Source organism: Moschus berezovskii, chromosome 3 (assembly GCF_049115385.1).
Source record: "Moschus berezovskii isolate FMDL1 chromosome 3, NW_MosBer_1.0, whole genome shotgun sequence".
In the NCBI taxonomy this organism is placed as follows: Eukaryota; Metazoa; Chordata; class Mammalia; order Artiodactyla; family Moschidae; genus Moschus; species Moschus berezovskii.
In genome coordinates, this window is record NC_142462.1 from 40659375 (window position 1) to 40674681 (window position 15307).

At 39.5% G+C, this 15307-nt stretch overlaps 1 protein-coding gene across 5 annotated transcripts in view; it reads left to right on the forward strand.

Annotated features, from left to right (window-relative positions):
• The window catches only part of ELAPOR2 (endosome-lysosome associated apoptosis and autophagy regulator family member 2), a 233610-nt gene that overhangs the window by 109066 nt on the left and 109237 nt on the right, over nt 1–15307 (forward strand). For 4 of the 5 annotated variants that reach the window (XR_016036919.1, XR_016036918.1, XR_016036917.1 and 1 more), the window contains exon 2: nt 8246–8366. The exons of the other annotated variant lie outside the window; for it this stretch is intronic. Coding sequence is in view for 1 of the 4 variants with exons in the window: in XM_055420627.2 (XP_055276602.2) it covers nt 8246–8366 (121 nt within the window). In the remaining 3 variants the exon portion in view is untranslated. The remainder of the gene's footprint in view (nt 1–8245; nt 8367–15307) is intronic. 5 annotated transcript variants of the gene reach the window in all.

Sequence of the window (15307 nt, forward strand, 5' to 3'; positions counted from 1 at the left end):
GCACCTTTCTGAATGATCAGTTTCTGTAGAAGTCTCCATCGTTCCCTGACTTTGAAATATTTTGCAGGATTGTTAGATGTAGGAAATTGATAAGAATACAAATGATTCCTGTCCATAGAAATGAAAATCCATTTTATTTTTTGGAATGTAATTGATTATTGCCCTCGGGATGTTTCCCAGTTCTGCATCTCTTAGTTCATTTTACTTTCCTGGTTGGTGGTTGATATGTGTTCTTTTGAGTTCTGCTTTGAACTGGTGACAATGGCTTATTTCTGGATTGACTTGTTAGTTAATGACTTAAATATTTGCAATATTAATTTTATATTTATACTAGAAAAATTTTACATTTTCTTTTTAATTTCTCTTTGATACCCCAAAAATTCCCATTTCCAAGGGATCAATTTAGCTCAGTATCTATTTAGATCTGTGGCCAGAGTTATGAGGTATTATCTATAAATCTGAAAATGAATGTGCTGTAGCTCTCTTTATTCAGTACCTTGAATACCATTTAAAATATTTGGGGAGTGTATATTGTATCTTGAGTCATTTTACTGCATCACACTATTTCTTAGATCTCTGCTATGGGTTTAAGGGTTGACTTCAGAAGTAGATTTAAAAAATTATTACTGGCCTAGATGAAATAGCCTATTAAATAATTAAAAAAATAAAACCCATCAGGCAGGGGCTGCTGTCTAAATTTCTGACCTCAAGTGCTGCCCTCTGCATGAAGTAGGTTTGTATTTCAGTGTTTTTAAATTACAAATACACACATTATAGTTTCCTGCTGTAGTGCTAAGAATTTTGTAACTTAACAATAGCTGTGCCTCTTTAGATTTCAAGGGTATTCTAGAGGAGGCAGGTAGAAAAAAGAATCATAGGAAGATTAATTGGCATATGACATCTACCACTGCAGCCAGAAAACACAACATACCTTTTCCGTGTACTTACTGCTATTCTCATCTCATAACTGGCAACCTGAATAACACAGAGGCTGTGGTGACAGAGTTTTCTTTAGCTTACCTATTTTATTCAGAGGTCTTGCTTCATTTGAAATTCATGCAATACTTTTCAGCATCATTATTTTGCAAGGAGGATAACAAATTACATATGAGGGCCAGAATCTTTACAGTGGGATATGCAGATGAGAAAGAAAGACTTCCTAATACAAATAACTGGAAACAAGAGGAACAGGAAAACCATTATGCAACAGCATGGCTGGTCTAGGCTTTTCTGCAGTAGGAGATTGTGGTAGGCTGAATACTACTCCTCCTACCAAAGAAAGGTGCCCATGTCCTAATCCTTGGAATCTGTGTATGTTACCTTATATGACAGGGGGAGAAAAAGGCTTTAAAAAATACTGTGAAGATGTGAATAAGAATCTTGAGATGAAGATGGTTATCTGAATGGGTCTTAATGTTGAGTTTATTTTTTCTTTTTTATTGGAGGCTAATTATTTTACAATATTATATTGGTTGGTTTTGCCATACATTGACATGAATCTGCCCTGGGTGTATGTACGTTCCCCTTCCTGAACCCCCCTCCCACGTCCCTCCTCCCCTTATCCTCCCTCTGGGTCATCCCCGTGCACCAGCCCCGAGCAGCCTGTATCATGCGTCAAACCTGAACTGGTGATTCGTTTCACATATGATAATATACATGTTTCAATGCCATTCTCCCAAATCATCCCACGCTCACCCTCTCCCACAGAGTCCCAAAGACTGTTCTATACACCTGTGTCTCTTTTGCTGTCTCATATACAGGGTTATCATTGCCATCTTTCTAAATTCCATATATATGTGTTAGTATACTGTATTGGTGTTTTTCTTTCTGGCTTACTTCACTCTGTATAATAGGCTCCAATTTCATCCACCTCATTAGAACTGATTCAAATGCATTCTTTTTAATGGCTGAGTAATACTCCATTGTGTATATGTACCAAAGTTTTCTTATCCATTCGTCTGCAGATGGACATCTAGGTTGCTTCCATGTCCTGGCTATTATAAATAGTGCTGCGATGAACATTGGAGTACATGTGTCTCTTTCAATTCTGATTTCCTCGGTGTGTATGCCCAGGAGTGCGATTGCTGGATCATATGGCAGTTCTATTTCCCTGAATGGGTCTTAAATGCAGTCACAAGGGGGAGGAAGAAGGCAGTGTGTCCACAGAGACAGAGATTGGTGTAATGGAAGCTGCAAGCCAATGAAGCTGGCAGACACCAGAAAGTGGAAGAAGCAAGGAATGGATTTTGCCTGAGGGCCTCCAGAGGGAATGTGGCCTGGGTGGCACTTCAGTGATATTGACTTTGGACTTCTGGCCTCCAGAATTGTAAGAGAACAAATTTCTGTTGCTTTAAGCTGATAAATTTTTGGTAATTTGTTACAGCAGTCAAAAGAAAACTAATACAGATTTTACTACCTGCAAGTGGGGAGTTGCTGTAACACATAACTAAAAATGAGCAGGTGGCTTTAGAATTGGGTAATGAACAGAAGCTGGAAGAATTTAAAGTACGTGATAGAAAAAACCTAGATTGCCTAGAATAGACTGTTGACAAAAATATGAATGTTAAAGATTCTTCCAGTGATGATTCAGGAAGAAGTGAGAAACACAGTAGTAAAATTGTCCTTAGCAGAATGTTGGTAGAAATTTTAAATGTGCTACTGGTTAAGGCTAAAAAGAACATGAGGAACGCATTGTTGGAAATTGAAGGACAGGTGATTTTTGTTATATAGTGGCAGACAGTTTAACAATTTCATCCTCCTGTGTGGAAGGTAAGTAACACTTATAAGTGATGAACTTGAATATCAACAGGGGAGATTTCTGAGCACAGTTTCGCAGCTTACAGTAAAATGTTAGAGGAAAGAGAAATCGAAGGGAGAATTGTTAAAAAGAAATCCAGACTTGAATATTTGGAAAATTCTCAGCCTGTGCAAATTGCAAAAGATGCTAAATTCAGAGATTCACTGTTAGGAAAATATGCTGGGGAGACAAGGCCCAGGGTGTGGCTGGAAAACCTTTTGCTAGTGTCAAAGAAATTAGGTGTGTGATTCATGGATCTCAACTGTCTTAGCAGAAACCAGGAACAGAGATGGGATTATCCAGGAAAGATTTTAGGAAGATCTTCTGTCTCATGGCATGAGTCCTATGAGATGCACAGGAGACCCACAAACTTTTTGATAAAAGGGGAAATACTGCCAGCATCAAGAAAATGACGGAGATGGATGAAATGAAGGAGGGCTGTTGGATTCCCAAAACTTTACAGGCAAGAAGAAGTCCAGTAAAACTATTCAACTGAAAATATGTTTTTATTTTAAAAAAAATTCAGAAGAATGACTCTGGGGGTAGAGTCTCGGGCCCAGAGATTGGAGCCACGAACTATAGTGGATTATTCCCAGACCTTGAAACCTTATGTAATTTGCCCTGCTGAATTTGAAATGTCTTGAGATGGTTGACATCATCCTTCCCTTGCTTCCACTTTATCTCATTCTGAGTGGGAATGTCTATAACTGTTGTTAACGTCAAAAGCCATTGTACTTTGGAAGCAGGTAACATAGGTGCGCAGATGGAGAGGAATCTTGCCCCCTTATAGACCATAACCAGAGTCGCCTTGATACTTGATTTAAATGATTAGATTTGGGACCTTTGAGCTGTGAGATGTAAATGAGGTTTTGGCCTTTGAATTGATATTGTAATGGGTTGAGACTTTTTAGGGAATGTTGGTATGTGGTGAGTGTATTTTGCATGTGGGAAGGATGTGAACTTTTGAAACCAGAGGGTGGGCCATGGTAGGCTGAATAATGCCTTCCTCTTCAAAAGATATTCATATCCTCTCCCCTGGAACCTATGAGTTGTTATCTTTTGTGGATAAAAAGGTTGAAGATGTGAATAAGTATGGATCTTAAGATGGGGGATTTTTTTTTTTTTTATGATCTCAGTGGACCCTAAATGCAATCACAAGAGTCTTATCAGAATGAGATAAAAAGGAGATCAGACAGGAGAGGAGAAGGCAGTGTGACCACCGAGGTAGAAATTGGAGTGATTCAGCCACAAACCAATGAATGGCACAGCCACCAGAAACCAGAAGAGGCGTGGAGAGCATTCTCCCTACAATCTCCGAAGGGAGGGCAGCCTGGTTGATGTTTTGATTTTGGCCCAGTGATACCAAGGTTGGATTTTTTGCCTCCAGAACTGTGAAAGGATAAAGTTCTGTTGTCTCAAGTGGCTTACGTGTGTGGTAATTTTTGGCAGCATCTGCAGAAAATGAATATAGAAATAGAGGGGGAATCAAATGGTTTCTGCTTACCTGTGTCCTCTTGTATTCCGAGTATGAGACATGCTTATGATTCTTATTAGACTTGTAACTATCAGGCTCTTATATTCAAAACTTTGACTGCTTCTATTTTAAAACTAGCCTTCTATTTTAAGCACAATTGCATTATATAAACTGAAAACACTAGTAAATAAATGGAAAGCTTGAGTTTTGCTCTTAGCCATGTTGCTCTGAGTTTTAGTTGAGTAATGGGAATAATGTTAACTGTCTTTCCTAATCTACATAATTATTATGAGTATTTAATGACATAAATATATGTGAAAATTCAAGATAAAGTGCATGTAAGATTCTGTAATAAACTTTAATTATGCTCCCTCAACCTATAGGAAAGTTTTCATGAGCTATTTTGTACATAAATCACTGAACACAAGAAACACTCCCCCCACCTTAGATAAGATGCTAGAAGTGGAATTTTGGAATCAATTTTTTTTTTGACACATTAAAGCTCTTGGTACAGAATGACTATTTCGCCCCAGAAATCCTATACTACGACATTCTCTCTTTGGACGCACATATGAGTGCTCATTTGATTGCACTATTGCATTAGATAGTTTTAAAATAAATTTAAATGTCAACTTGATGAAAATCATTATTTGTATTTGTTTGGCAGTGTTCAACTTATTTTGTATATATATATATTTTGTTAGTTGCTCAGTGGTGTCCAGTTCTTTGTGACCCCATAGGCTGTAGCCCTCCAGGCTTCCCTGTCTGTGGAACTCTTCAGGCAGGAATACTGAAGTGGGTGGCCATTCCCTTCTCCAGGGGATCTTCCCAATCCAGGGATCAAACCCAGGTCTCCTGCATTGCATATACTTGGCTATTTGTATTGTTCTTTAATGAATTGCTTGTGTTTCTTGACCATATTTCCAATAGTTATTTGTTCTTTTCCTTACCAATTTTTAGAAACCCAGTATTTTATACTTTAAAGGTTATGGTGAAATATATACATAAATCAAATTTAGAACCTTAATAATTTTAAGTGTACAGTTCATTGGCATTGAGTACATTCATATTGTTGTACATCCATCACCACCATTCATTTGCAGAACTCAGAAACCTGGTATTCTTAAGTTAATTAACCTTTGCTATATGTTTCTTCAGCAGTTCATTTTGTTGTTTACTTTTTACTTTTGTTTAGGATGACTTCTGATGTATAGTGTTTAGCGTTTGTATGCTGTCAAAGTTAGTGAACCTGACTGTGTTTTCCTCCCTCCCTTTCTCTCTTCTTTCCTCCCTTCTTCCCTCCTTCCTCCTATCTTTCCTTCTGGAAAGCTTTTCCCATTTGTAGGCTTTTATTGATTTTTTTTAACATGTGTAGATTTGCTCTTAATTGGCAGTAAAACGTATTAGAAATCCAGATTCTTGTCAAATAACATAATCTCAAATTGTCTGTTACCAAGCTTTGTAAAAAAAAATCCTATTTGAAAAAATCCTATTTAGAGATGATTGCTTGAAGGATATAATGAATCTTATTTCTGGGGAAAAGTCTGCTGAATGCAGCATAAAGCCCTTTGCTCCCAGCTCAGTGATTATACCTTCTTTAACTCTCAGTCCCTTTTCGTTTTAAGAGTGTGCAGATATTGAAGCAGGGGAAACAGATGTAGGTAGTTTCTGCCTTACCTTATTACCACTAGTTAGTTCCTTCCTGCATATCATCCTCTGTACCCACATTGCCTTTAAGAAGAAGAATTCTACCACTAATGATTGCAGCTATGAAATTAAAAGACACTTCTTGGAAGGAAAGTTATGACCAACCTAGATAGCATATTAAAAAGTAGAGACGTTATTTTGCCAACCAAGGTTCGTCTAGTCAAGGCTATGGTTTTTCCCGTGGTCATGTATGGATGTGAGAGTTGGACTGTGAAGAAAGCTGAGCACTGAAGAATTGATGCTTTTGAACTTTGGTGTTCGAGAAGACTCTTGAGAGTCCCTTGGACTGCAAGGAGATCCAACTAGTCCATCCTAAAGGAGATCAATCCTGGGTGTTCATTGGAGGGACTGGTGCTAAAGCTGAAACTCCAATACTTTGGCCACCTCATGGGAAGAGTTGACTCACTGGAAAAGACTTTGATGCTGGGAGGGATTGGGGGTAGGAGGAGAAGGGGACGACAGAGAATGAGATGGCTGGGTGGCATCACCAACTCGATGGACGTGAGTTTGATTGAACTCTGGGAGTTGGTGATGGACAGGGAGGCCTGGCGTGCTGTGATTCATGGGGTCGCGGAGAGTTGGACATGACTGAGCGACTGAACTGAACTGAATAAGTGCTAACTCAGTGTAGCTTAACCTGGTTAACATTTTACTGCTGCAAAGCCATGCAAAATAGGAAATACTATATTCTAATTTTACCAGTGAAAAAAATGGATTCTTTGAGAGGTAAAGTGGCTTGCCCAATATAGCACATTGATGGTACGTGGAGGAATAGTATGTCAGTTCAAACTCAGACCTGATTCCAGAACCTGCCTCTTAACTGGTATTCTTTCTTTGTATATACACACACACACACGTGCACAAACACACATACACATGCACATAAACTTCCCTACCTCCCACACCTGGTTTTCTGATGATTATGTGACAATATTTCTATTCACTCCTGTTATTAATAAACAGAGTAGAGGAAACCACCTAACAACTTCTAAAATATTGAGCTGAAAATATTTTGGGCTACATTTGTAACTTCTCTCATTCTTGAAATGCTGCAATGACATTTTTTCCTCATTCCTATCAGCTCAAGATCTCAGTGATGTGCTCTGAGCAGGGATAGTCAAAGTGAAGACAGAGTTCAGAGCAACCAAGGGCCAGAGACAAGTGGGTTGGTTTTACTTGGTGACTGTAGTAAATGGTCTATTTTACAGTCAGTGATTGAAGATAGTCTGCTGTGGTGGGGGTACATTGAGCCTGGAAGAGCTGCTTTCATATCTGGTAGTCTTTTAATTAGTATTTGGATGATTAATTATTATGCCTTCTGCTAAATTTTAAACAGTGAAAAATTAGGTCAGTGGGAACAGTTCTCTTATTTCTTTCTTTGAAAAACTTAGGACAGTGACAGCCTTCAATTTCTTAGGGTTATTTTGCTCATATATTAATATCTATCAATTATTCAGATCTTAAGAAGCCTGCAAAAGTAGGGACGTGTGCTATTGCCTTTTGGGTTGTGAGATTACAGGTCCCTAGTCACACCATTAAGTGTATGGCTGTCATGTTCCTCTTCAGAGCCTCAGCGCCTTGTATGATACATTTTTTAAAAAACTTTAAACTTTTAATTTTTATTGGGGTATATACCCTGGTGGCTCAGATGGTAAAGAATCCGCCTAGAGAAGAAAATGTCAACCCACTCCAATATTCTTGCCTGGAGAATTTCATTGACAGAGGAACCTGATGGGCTGTAGTCCATGGGGTCACAAAGAGGCAGACATGACTGAGTGACCTAAACACACATAGACGATTAACAATGTTGTGGTAGTTTCAGGTGAACTGTGAAGGGACCCAACCATATATACATGTATCCATTTTCCCACAAACCTCCCTCCCATCTAGGCTGGCACATAAGATTGAGTTCCATGTGCTATACAGTAGGTCCTTGTTGGTTATCTGTTTTGAATGTAGCAGTGTACACATGGCCTTCCCAAACTCCCTAACTCTCCCTCCTTCCCACCCCTGCCTCTGGCAACTGTAAGTTTGTTTTCTAAGTCTGTGAGTCCTTTCTTGTTTTGCAAGTCAGTTCATTTGTGGCATGATGTATTTTTTTTTATCAAAAAACTGCATGATATGGATGGAGTCTCAGAAGAATGAGGATCAACCAGAGAGAACAGTTTGGAATGAGGCTTCCAGGCAGGTTTGAGAGTGACTGAGAAAGCACAGTTGTCCCATTAAAACTGGCTCTAACAAAGACTTGTCTTTGTGATTATTTGCAGAAAGATTACCACTTTGAATATACAGAATGTGATAGCAGTGGCTCCAGGTGGAGAGTTGCCATTCCGAATTCCGCAGTGGACTGCTCTGGCCTGCCTGACCCAGTGAGAGGCAAAGAATGCAGTACGTTTTGACTTTTTGACCATTTTCCCTGTTAAACCATAAGTCCTTCTTGTGAGCCTAAGAAGTTAACTGTGATGCCTATAAAAGACCTTGGAAAAAGGGAGCATTGTTGTCCAGCAGAGTAGAAGCATCTTTTCTCAACCTAGTGCCCTTAGGTCTGAAGTCTGAAAAGAGATGCAGGCTGTATTAAAAGGTGTTATTTTTATTGATTTGTCTTTAAAAAATCTGCTTTACTCTCTTACTTGAAATTCTAAAGGGCAGAGTGGCAGAATTTCTATTTAATAGATTTTTTTCTTTAAATTTTAAGGGACTTTTCAGAGTTTTGGTACACATAAGTAGCATCTGGTACACATAATATTGTTAAACACATTGCGTAAAATGTGCCATCTTTGTCATTTGTAGGTTCGGTGACATTAAGGACAGTTACATTGTTGTGCTTTCCTCCCCAACACACATCTATAGAACTCTCTCACCTTACAATGGATTTGTTTTTGTTTTTTTTAGCCATAGAAATATTATGATTTGTCTTTTTAATGTACAGAGAAATTAGGGAATTTGTCTATCATATTCAACAGCTTGTCTTGTAATAATTAAGAAGGTTTGAAGTGTAACATGAATTAACAGAAATATGCCATTAAACTAATTTTCATTTATAGACTCTACTTTTAAAATCCCTTGAATTTGGTGAGTCATAAGATCCTGCAGTAAAGTTGTCTTGTGGTATTCTAGAGTTCAAAGCCAGAAGTAAGACAAAGATTATTTTGGTTTTTCTACAGTCTTCCAAATGGTATTCCTAAAAGCTGAGTTCTTTTGTTCCCAAATGAAAAAGCAGATAAGCAAATTAATTACACAGATCCTTCCTCTTCATGGTTGGTTGGAGGAGTTTTAGCATAGATGTGGATTTAGTAATAAAAGAGAGACAGGAAAGATGGTATGTCTTAGGAAAATTAGAGAAGAAAGCCATTATTTCTTGGTGAATGATATTCAATGAATATAAAGAGAACCTGAGAAATCCAGGTTAGCCAGGACAAGGCTTGTGTCCAGCAAGAATCTTGAGAGGACAGTGGGGCCAGTGGAGAAGATGATCCATGGCTGGGGTATATGTGGCCACCTCTGCAGAGAGAGGACCAGCTCTCAGGGAGAATTCCATTTAAAAGGGAAACAGCCTGAGTATTGCCTGTGGAATTAACTCATTGCAAAATTGCTTCTGTCACTTTTCTGAAAAATCTGTATATCTTTTGTCTATATTTACATTTTCCTTATGGGCTAATTCCTTGTTTCCCTTGTAAACAACCCTACTGAAGTGGAGTGTGTCAGCCTTTTGAATGTATCAGATCTCTTCAAGAAAATTAGAGATACCAAGGGAACATTTCATGCAAAGATGAGCACAATAAAGGACAGAAATGGTACGGACCTAAGGGAAGCAGAAGATATTAAGAAGAGGTGGCAAGAATACCTAGAAGTACTGTACAAAAAAGATCTTCATGACTCAGATAACCACTGGTGTGATCACTCACCTAGAGCCAGACTTCTTGGGATGCAAAGGCAGTTGGGCCTTAGGAAACATCATTGCTAACAAAGCTAATCGTGGTGATGGAATTCCAGTTGAGCTATTTCAATCCTAAAAGATGATGCTGTGAAAGTGCTGCACTCAATATGCCAGCAAATTTGGAAAACTCAGCAGTGGCCACAGGATTGGAAAAGGTCAGTTTTCTTTCCAATCCCAAAAAAGGCAACAACAAAGAATGTTCAGACTATTGCACAATTGCACTCATCTCACACGCTGGTAAAGTAATGCTCAAAATTCTCCAAGCAAGGCTTCAATAGTATGTGAACCAAGAACTTCAAGATATTCAAGCTGGTTTTAGGAAAGGCAGAGGAACCAGAGATCAAATTGCCAACATTTGTTGAATCATCGAAAAAGCAAGAGAGTTCCACAAAAATGTCTACTTCTGCTTTATTGACTACACCAAAACCTTTGACTGAGTGGATCACAACAAACTGTGAAAATTTCTTCAAGAGATGGGACTACCAGACCACCTTACCTGCCTTCTGAGAAATCTGTATGCATGTCAAGAAGTAACAGAACCGAACATGGAACAACAGACTGGTTCCAAATTGGGAAAGGAGTACGTCAAGTCTGTATATTGTCACCCTACTTATTTAACTTCTATGCAGAATTCAGTTCAGTTCAGTCGCTCAGTCATGTCTGACTCTCTGTGACCCCATGGACTGCAGCACACCAGGCTTCCCTGTCCATCACCAACTCCCTGAGTTTACTCAGACTCATGTCCATTGGGAGAAGGCAGTGGCGACCCACTCCAGTACTCTTACCTGGAAAATCCCATGGACAGAGGAGCCTGGTAGGCTGCAGTCCATGGGGTCTCGAAGAGTCGGACACGACTGAATAACTTCACTTTCACTTTCACGTATTGGAGAAGGAAATGGCAACCCACTCCAGTATTCTTGCCTGGAGAATCCCAGGGATGGAGGAGCCTTGTAGGCTGCCGTATATGGGGTCACACAGAGTCGGATATGACTGAAGCGACTTAGCAGCAGCAGCATGTCCATTGAGTTAGTGATGCCATCCAACCATCTCATCCTCTGTCATCCTCTTTTCCTCCTGCCTTCAATCTTTCCAAGCATCAGGGTCTTTTCAAATGACTATGCAGAGTACATCAGGAAAAATGCTGGACTGGATGAAGCATAAGGTGGAATCCAGATTGCCAGGAGAAATATCAATAACCTCAGATATGCAGAAGACACTACCCTTATGGCAGAATGTGAAGAAGAACTAAAGAGCCTCTTGGTGAAGGTGAAAGAGGAGATTGAAAAAGTTGGCTTGAAGCTCAACATTCAGAAAACTAAGATCATGGCATCTGTTCCCATCACTTCTTGGCAAATTGATGGGGAAACAATGGAAATAGTGATAGACTTTATATCTTGGGCTCCAGAAACACTGCAGATGGTGACTGCAGCCATGGAATTAAAAGATGCTTGCTCCTTGGAAGAAAAACTATGACAATCCTAGACAGCATTTTAAAAAGCAGAGACATTACTTTTCTGACAAAGGTCTGACTAGTCAAAGCTATGGTTTTTCCAGTAGTCATATACGGATGTTAGGGTTGGACTATAAAGAAAACTAAGCTCCAAAGAATTGATGCTTTTGAATTGTGGTGTTGGAGAAGACTCTTGAGAGTCCCTTGGACTGCAAGGAGATCAAACCAGTCAATCCTAGAGAAAATCAGGCCTGAATATTCATTGGAAGGACTGATGCTGAAGCTGAAATTCCAATACTTTGGCACCTGATGTGAAGAACTGACTCATTGAAAAAAACCCTGATGCTGAGAAAGATTGAAGGCAGGAGGAGAAAGGGACGATAGAGGATGAGATGGTTGGATGGCATCACTAACTCAATGGACATGAGTTTGAGCAAGCTCCGGGAATTGGTGATGGACAGGGAAGCCTGGCGATGCTGCAGTCTGTGTCGTCACAAGAGTCTGACGTGACTGAAGGACTGAACTGAACTCAAATGTTTCAGCAGCTGTGCTGCTGTTGACTGGCACTGGCTTTTGAGAACTGATTGTTCCTTTGAAATGGGCTACAGTGGAGTATTTACATGATGGAAATTGACAAACACTACAAATCAGCTTACCAGCATACCACTAATTAAATTCTTTGGCCGAAATTTCAAAAATTTGTTTCAGAATTGATGTCTCTGACTAGGAATTATTTCTGTTTGTTGCCAAGGATGTTTTTTGCTCATTATTTATTATTATCTTCCACAGATAATGTTATGAATTTGACATGCCAGCTAGAACTACTCTAAAAACTCAATCTACTAAAGTCATTACTAGTTGTAAATCACTTTAAATGATGATAGTACTTACTTTTAAAATGATAGCCTAAAATGATACTACTTATGAGATGGCTGGGACATTTTTTATCTTGGTTTGTCTGAGATCTGAATTTACATGTATTTCTGTATACTATAGTTATATCTGCTCTGGAGGTTATTAGTCTGGCCTCTGATTGTGACTGTTCTTTGTATGATAAAGGCAAGTTATTTTGAAACTCACAAGAAACTTAATAGAGGCAATTACCTTAGAAGCTCAGTCAATTCCTAACATTAAGCGTGGTGCTTACCACATTACTGGCCATCAAAGCACTGCTGAAGGCAGTTATGATAATAACTGAATATTCCTTCAGTGGGTTAGATATTCTACTGCTAATAATAGCTACCATTTTTCATACATGGATGATAGGCTAACCACCGTGCTTGGAGCTTCGTATCATTTCCATTGTATCCTCACAACAACCCTGTCTGATAGCTAATGCAATGTCTCTGCTGATAAAAAAAACTTAGAGTTAAGATGGTGAAGTAAGTTACTGCAGGTTGGGTCATATAGGCAGGATGTGGCAGATATGTGGTCAAATACAGACATGTCTGATTCCAGAGCCTACCTGGACATATAAGCTGGCATGGGGGTACATATAGCTCTACCACTGGCCATCTTCAAGGGAAGATATTAGAAACGTGTGCTTCAGGATAAAAGAGGATAAAAATGTTGGGGTTCAGGAGCAGCTTGCTGTGTGCAAGCTGTGTGTGAATGATGCCCAAACCTGAAACGATGGATGATGCCCACAGGCACTAGACTCAGCAGTTATGTTGTGATGATATGGCCCAGCAGTTGGGCCATCTAAAAGAAAATTTAAAAACTAACATATCTGCTTTACACAAGTGAAAAATATTTAGGGCAGTGCTTATGTAAGACATAACTTCCCCAGATCCCACTGTTCTCAGTGAAGCAAAACCCAGAATGCGGCCTCAGTTGAAATTCCTATAGAATCTTCAAAATGTAATTGGCTAGATCTTTCCCTCTTTCTCAGAAACAAATAGTACATGAGGCTTCTCCTTAGGAAAGGGATTTATAGACATGTTTATGTAGCAACTGTACATTTTTAAAAATAAAATTGATGGGCAAGCTGTATTATATCTTTATCTTTAATAAATCCTGTAAAATCTGGTTGCTTGGCTCTGAGTGAAGTTAATGAGAAGTCAGGCTTCAGTTTTTGTTGTGCTAGATCCCTAGACTGTATGTGAGCTTGAGGCTTGCTTCGCTCAGGAAATGGGAGGGAGAGACCTCTGGTTATTAACTGACACAGCTTCCCATTGCCCTCCTGACCCCTCTGCTGTGGAGTCCTCAGTCTTAGGTAGTGCTGCACTGGGCAGGCCACCGAGATGACTTCATTTCTCTCTGTCTCTCTGCTGGCTCCAGGCTTAGCTCCAGAGAACTTTGCTGCTGTTTCCAAGCCCTGGTGCCGAGTCTCATGTCTGTGGACATCATCCACCATTGGAGGTGTTGGTGTCATTCAGACACAGCTTACAGGTAGCACGTCATTCCTGAACATAGCACTCGTTACTTCCTCCCAAAATGAGGCGATATAACTCCGGTACCAACTCCATCCCTTCTCTGCTGTTGGATCACTTTCCTCTTGCGGAAGAGTTTTAAAACTCTTCCCTGACTCTCTGGGTGTTTGCTTGACTTTCTTAGATTATTAAGAGCAATAGTCATTCCGGATTGGTTTCCTGGGTGGGATACCTTCTCTCCTTCTCCTCTCTCTTACTCTCACCAACCACATTGGAGAAAAGGGACTTTTTGTTTCAAACTAAACTTTAGAAAGCTGAAACTGCAATACTTTGGCCACCTCATGCAACGAGTTGACTCACTGGAAAAGACTCTGATGCTAGGAAAGGTTGGGGGCGGGGGGAGAAGGGAACGACGGAGAATGAGATGGCTGGATGGCATCACCGACTCTGTGGACATGAGTTTGAGTGTACTCCAGGAGTTGGTGATGGACAGGGAGGCCTGGCGTGCTGTGATTCATGGGGTCGCGGAGAGTCGGACACGACTGAGCGGCTGAACTGAACTGAACTGAAACTTTAGAAATAAAAGCCTGGCTGCTGAACTGAACTGAACTGAACTAGGAGTGAGGGAAGAGCTCCTTTACCTATTGCCTTATATAGTTTCAGACATGTCTGGAACACCAAAGGGAAGAAACATAACAAGATATCTCTTCCTTTGGGGAGTGTGTATTTTTGTTTTCTACTACTTCACATATTTCTCAGCCTGTGACTTCAAGTATAACCTTAACACATTGCTTTCTAATCAAGGATGACTAAGGTATTTGTAGTCTTATTTGTTATGTTAGCATCAAGTCATAGTATTGTGGGCATTGGTTTAGTCTTATAGTTCATTATTTGTATAAACTGATATTTGGCTCTTAGATTTTAAAATGCTACATTTAGATATTAAAAAAGCCTTGAATACAGTTGTTTTCCTTTTTTCACTGTGTCTCTCAGAGCTGTTGTTATAACCTGCATTTCGTGGGCCTTAAGGTGTAAGCAGAGGTGACAGTTTGAATCAACAGTTTTTGATTCCAGTTGGACTAAAAGAAGAGGAAGGATTGTCATGGAAAGGGGAGTTGGTTTTAGCTTCCTGGGTGGGATGTTTAAAAATCCCTTTTTGGGGGATCATAGCTCTTTGAAATGTAGGCTCTTCCCCAGGATTCAATACATAGCCTGTTTCAGTTGTGTGGAGTTGTTATTGATATGGCAACCAGAACATTTGGGAAAATTGAGTACATTGGGATTGAATGGTGATTGTATTCTGTTCTGCAATATTTCATGTAAATAATTAAAGGGTGTTGAAGGTTTTCTTTGGTTGAAAAATGCCAGTACTTTTTAAAAACGGCTACTGTGATATCCGCTTGATGAAGGGATGCAGTGCACATTTTCATAATAAAGTCTCTGAGAAACACGGTAATTATTTATAGAACATTTACTGTGATTTAACTGCATTCTGTTTTACCCAGAGTTTCCCAAGTATATTTATTTTTTTATTTTATTTTTTTTATTGGAGGCAAATTACATTAATATA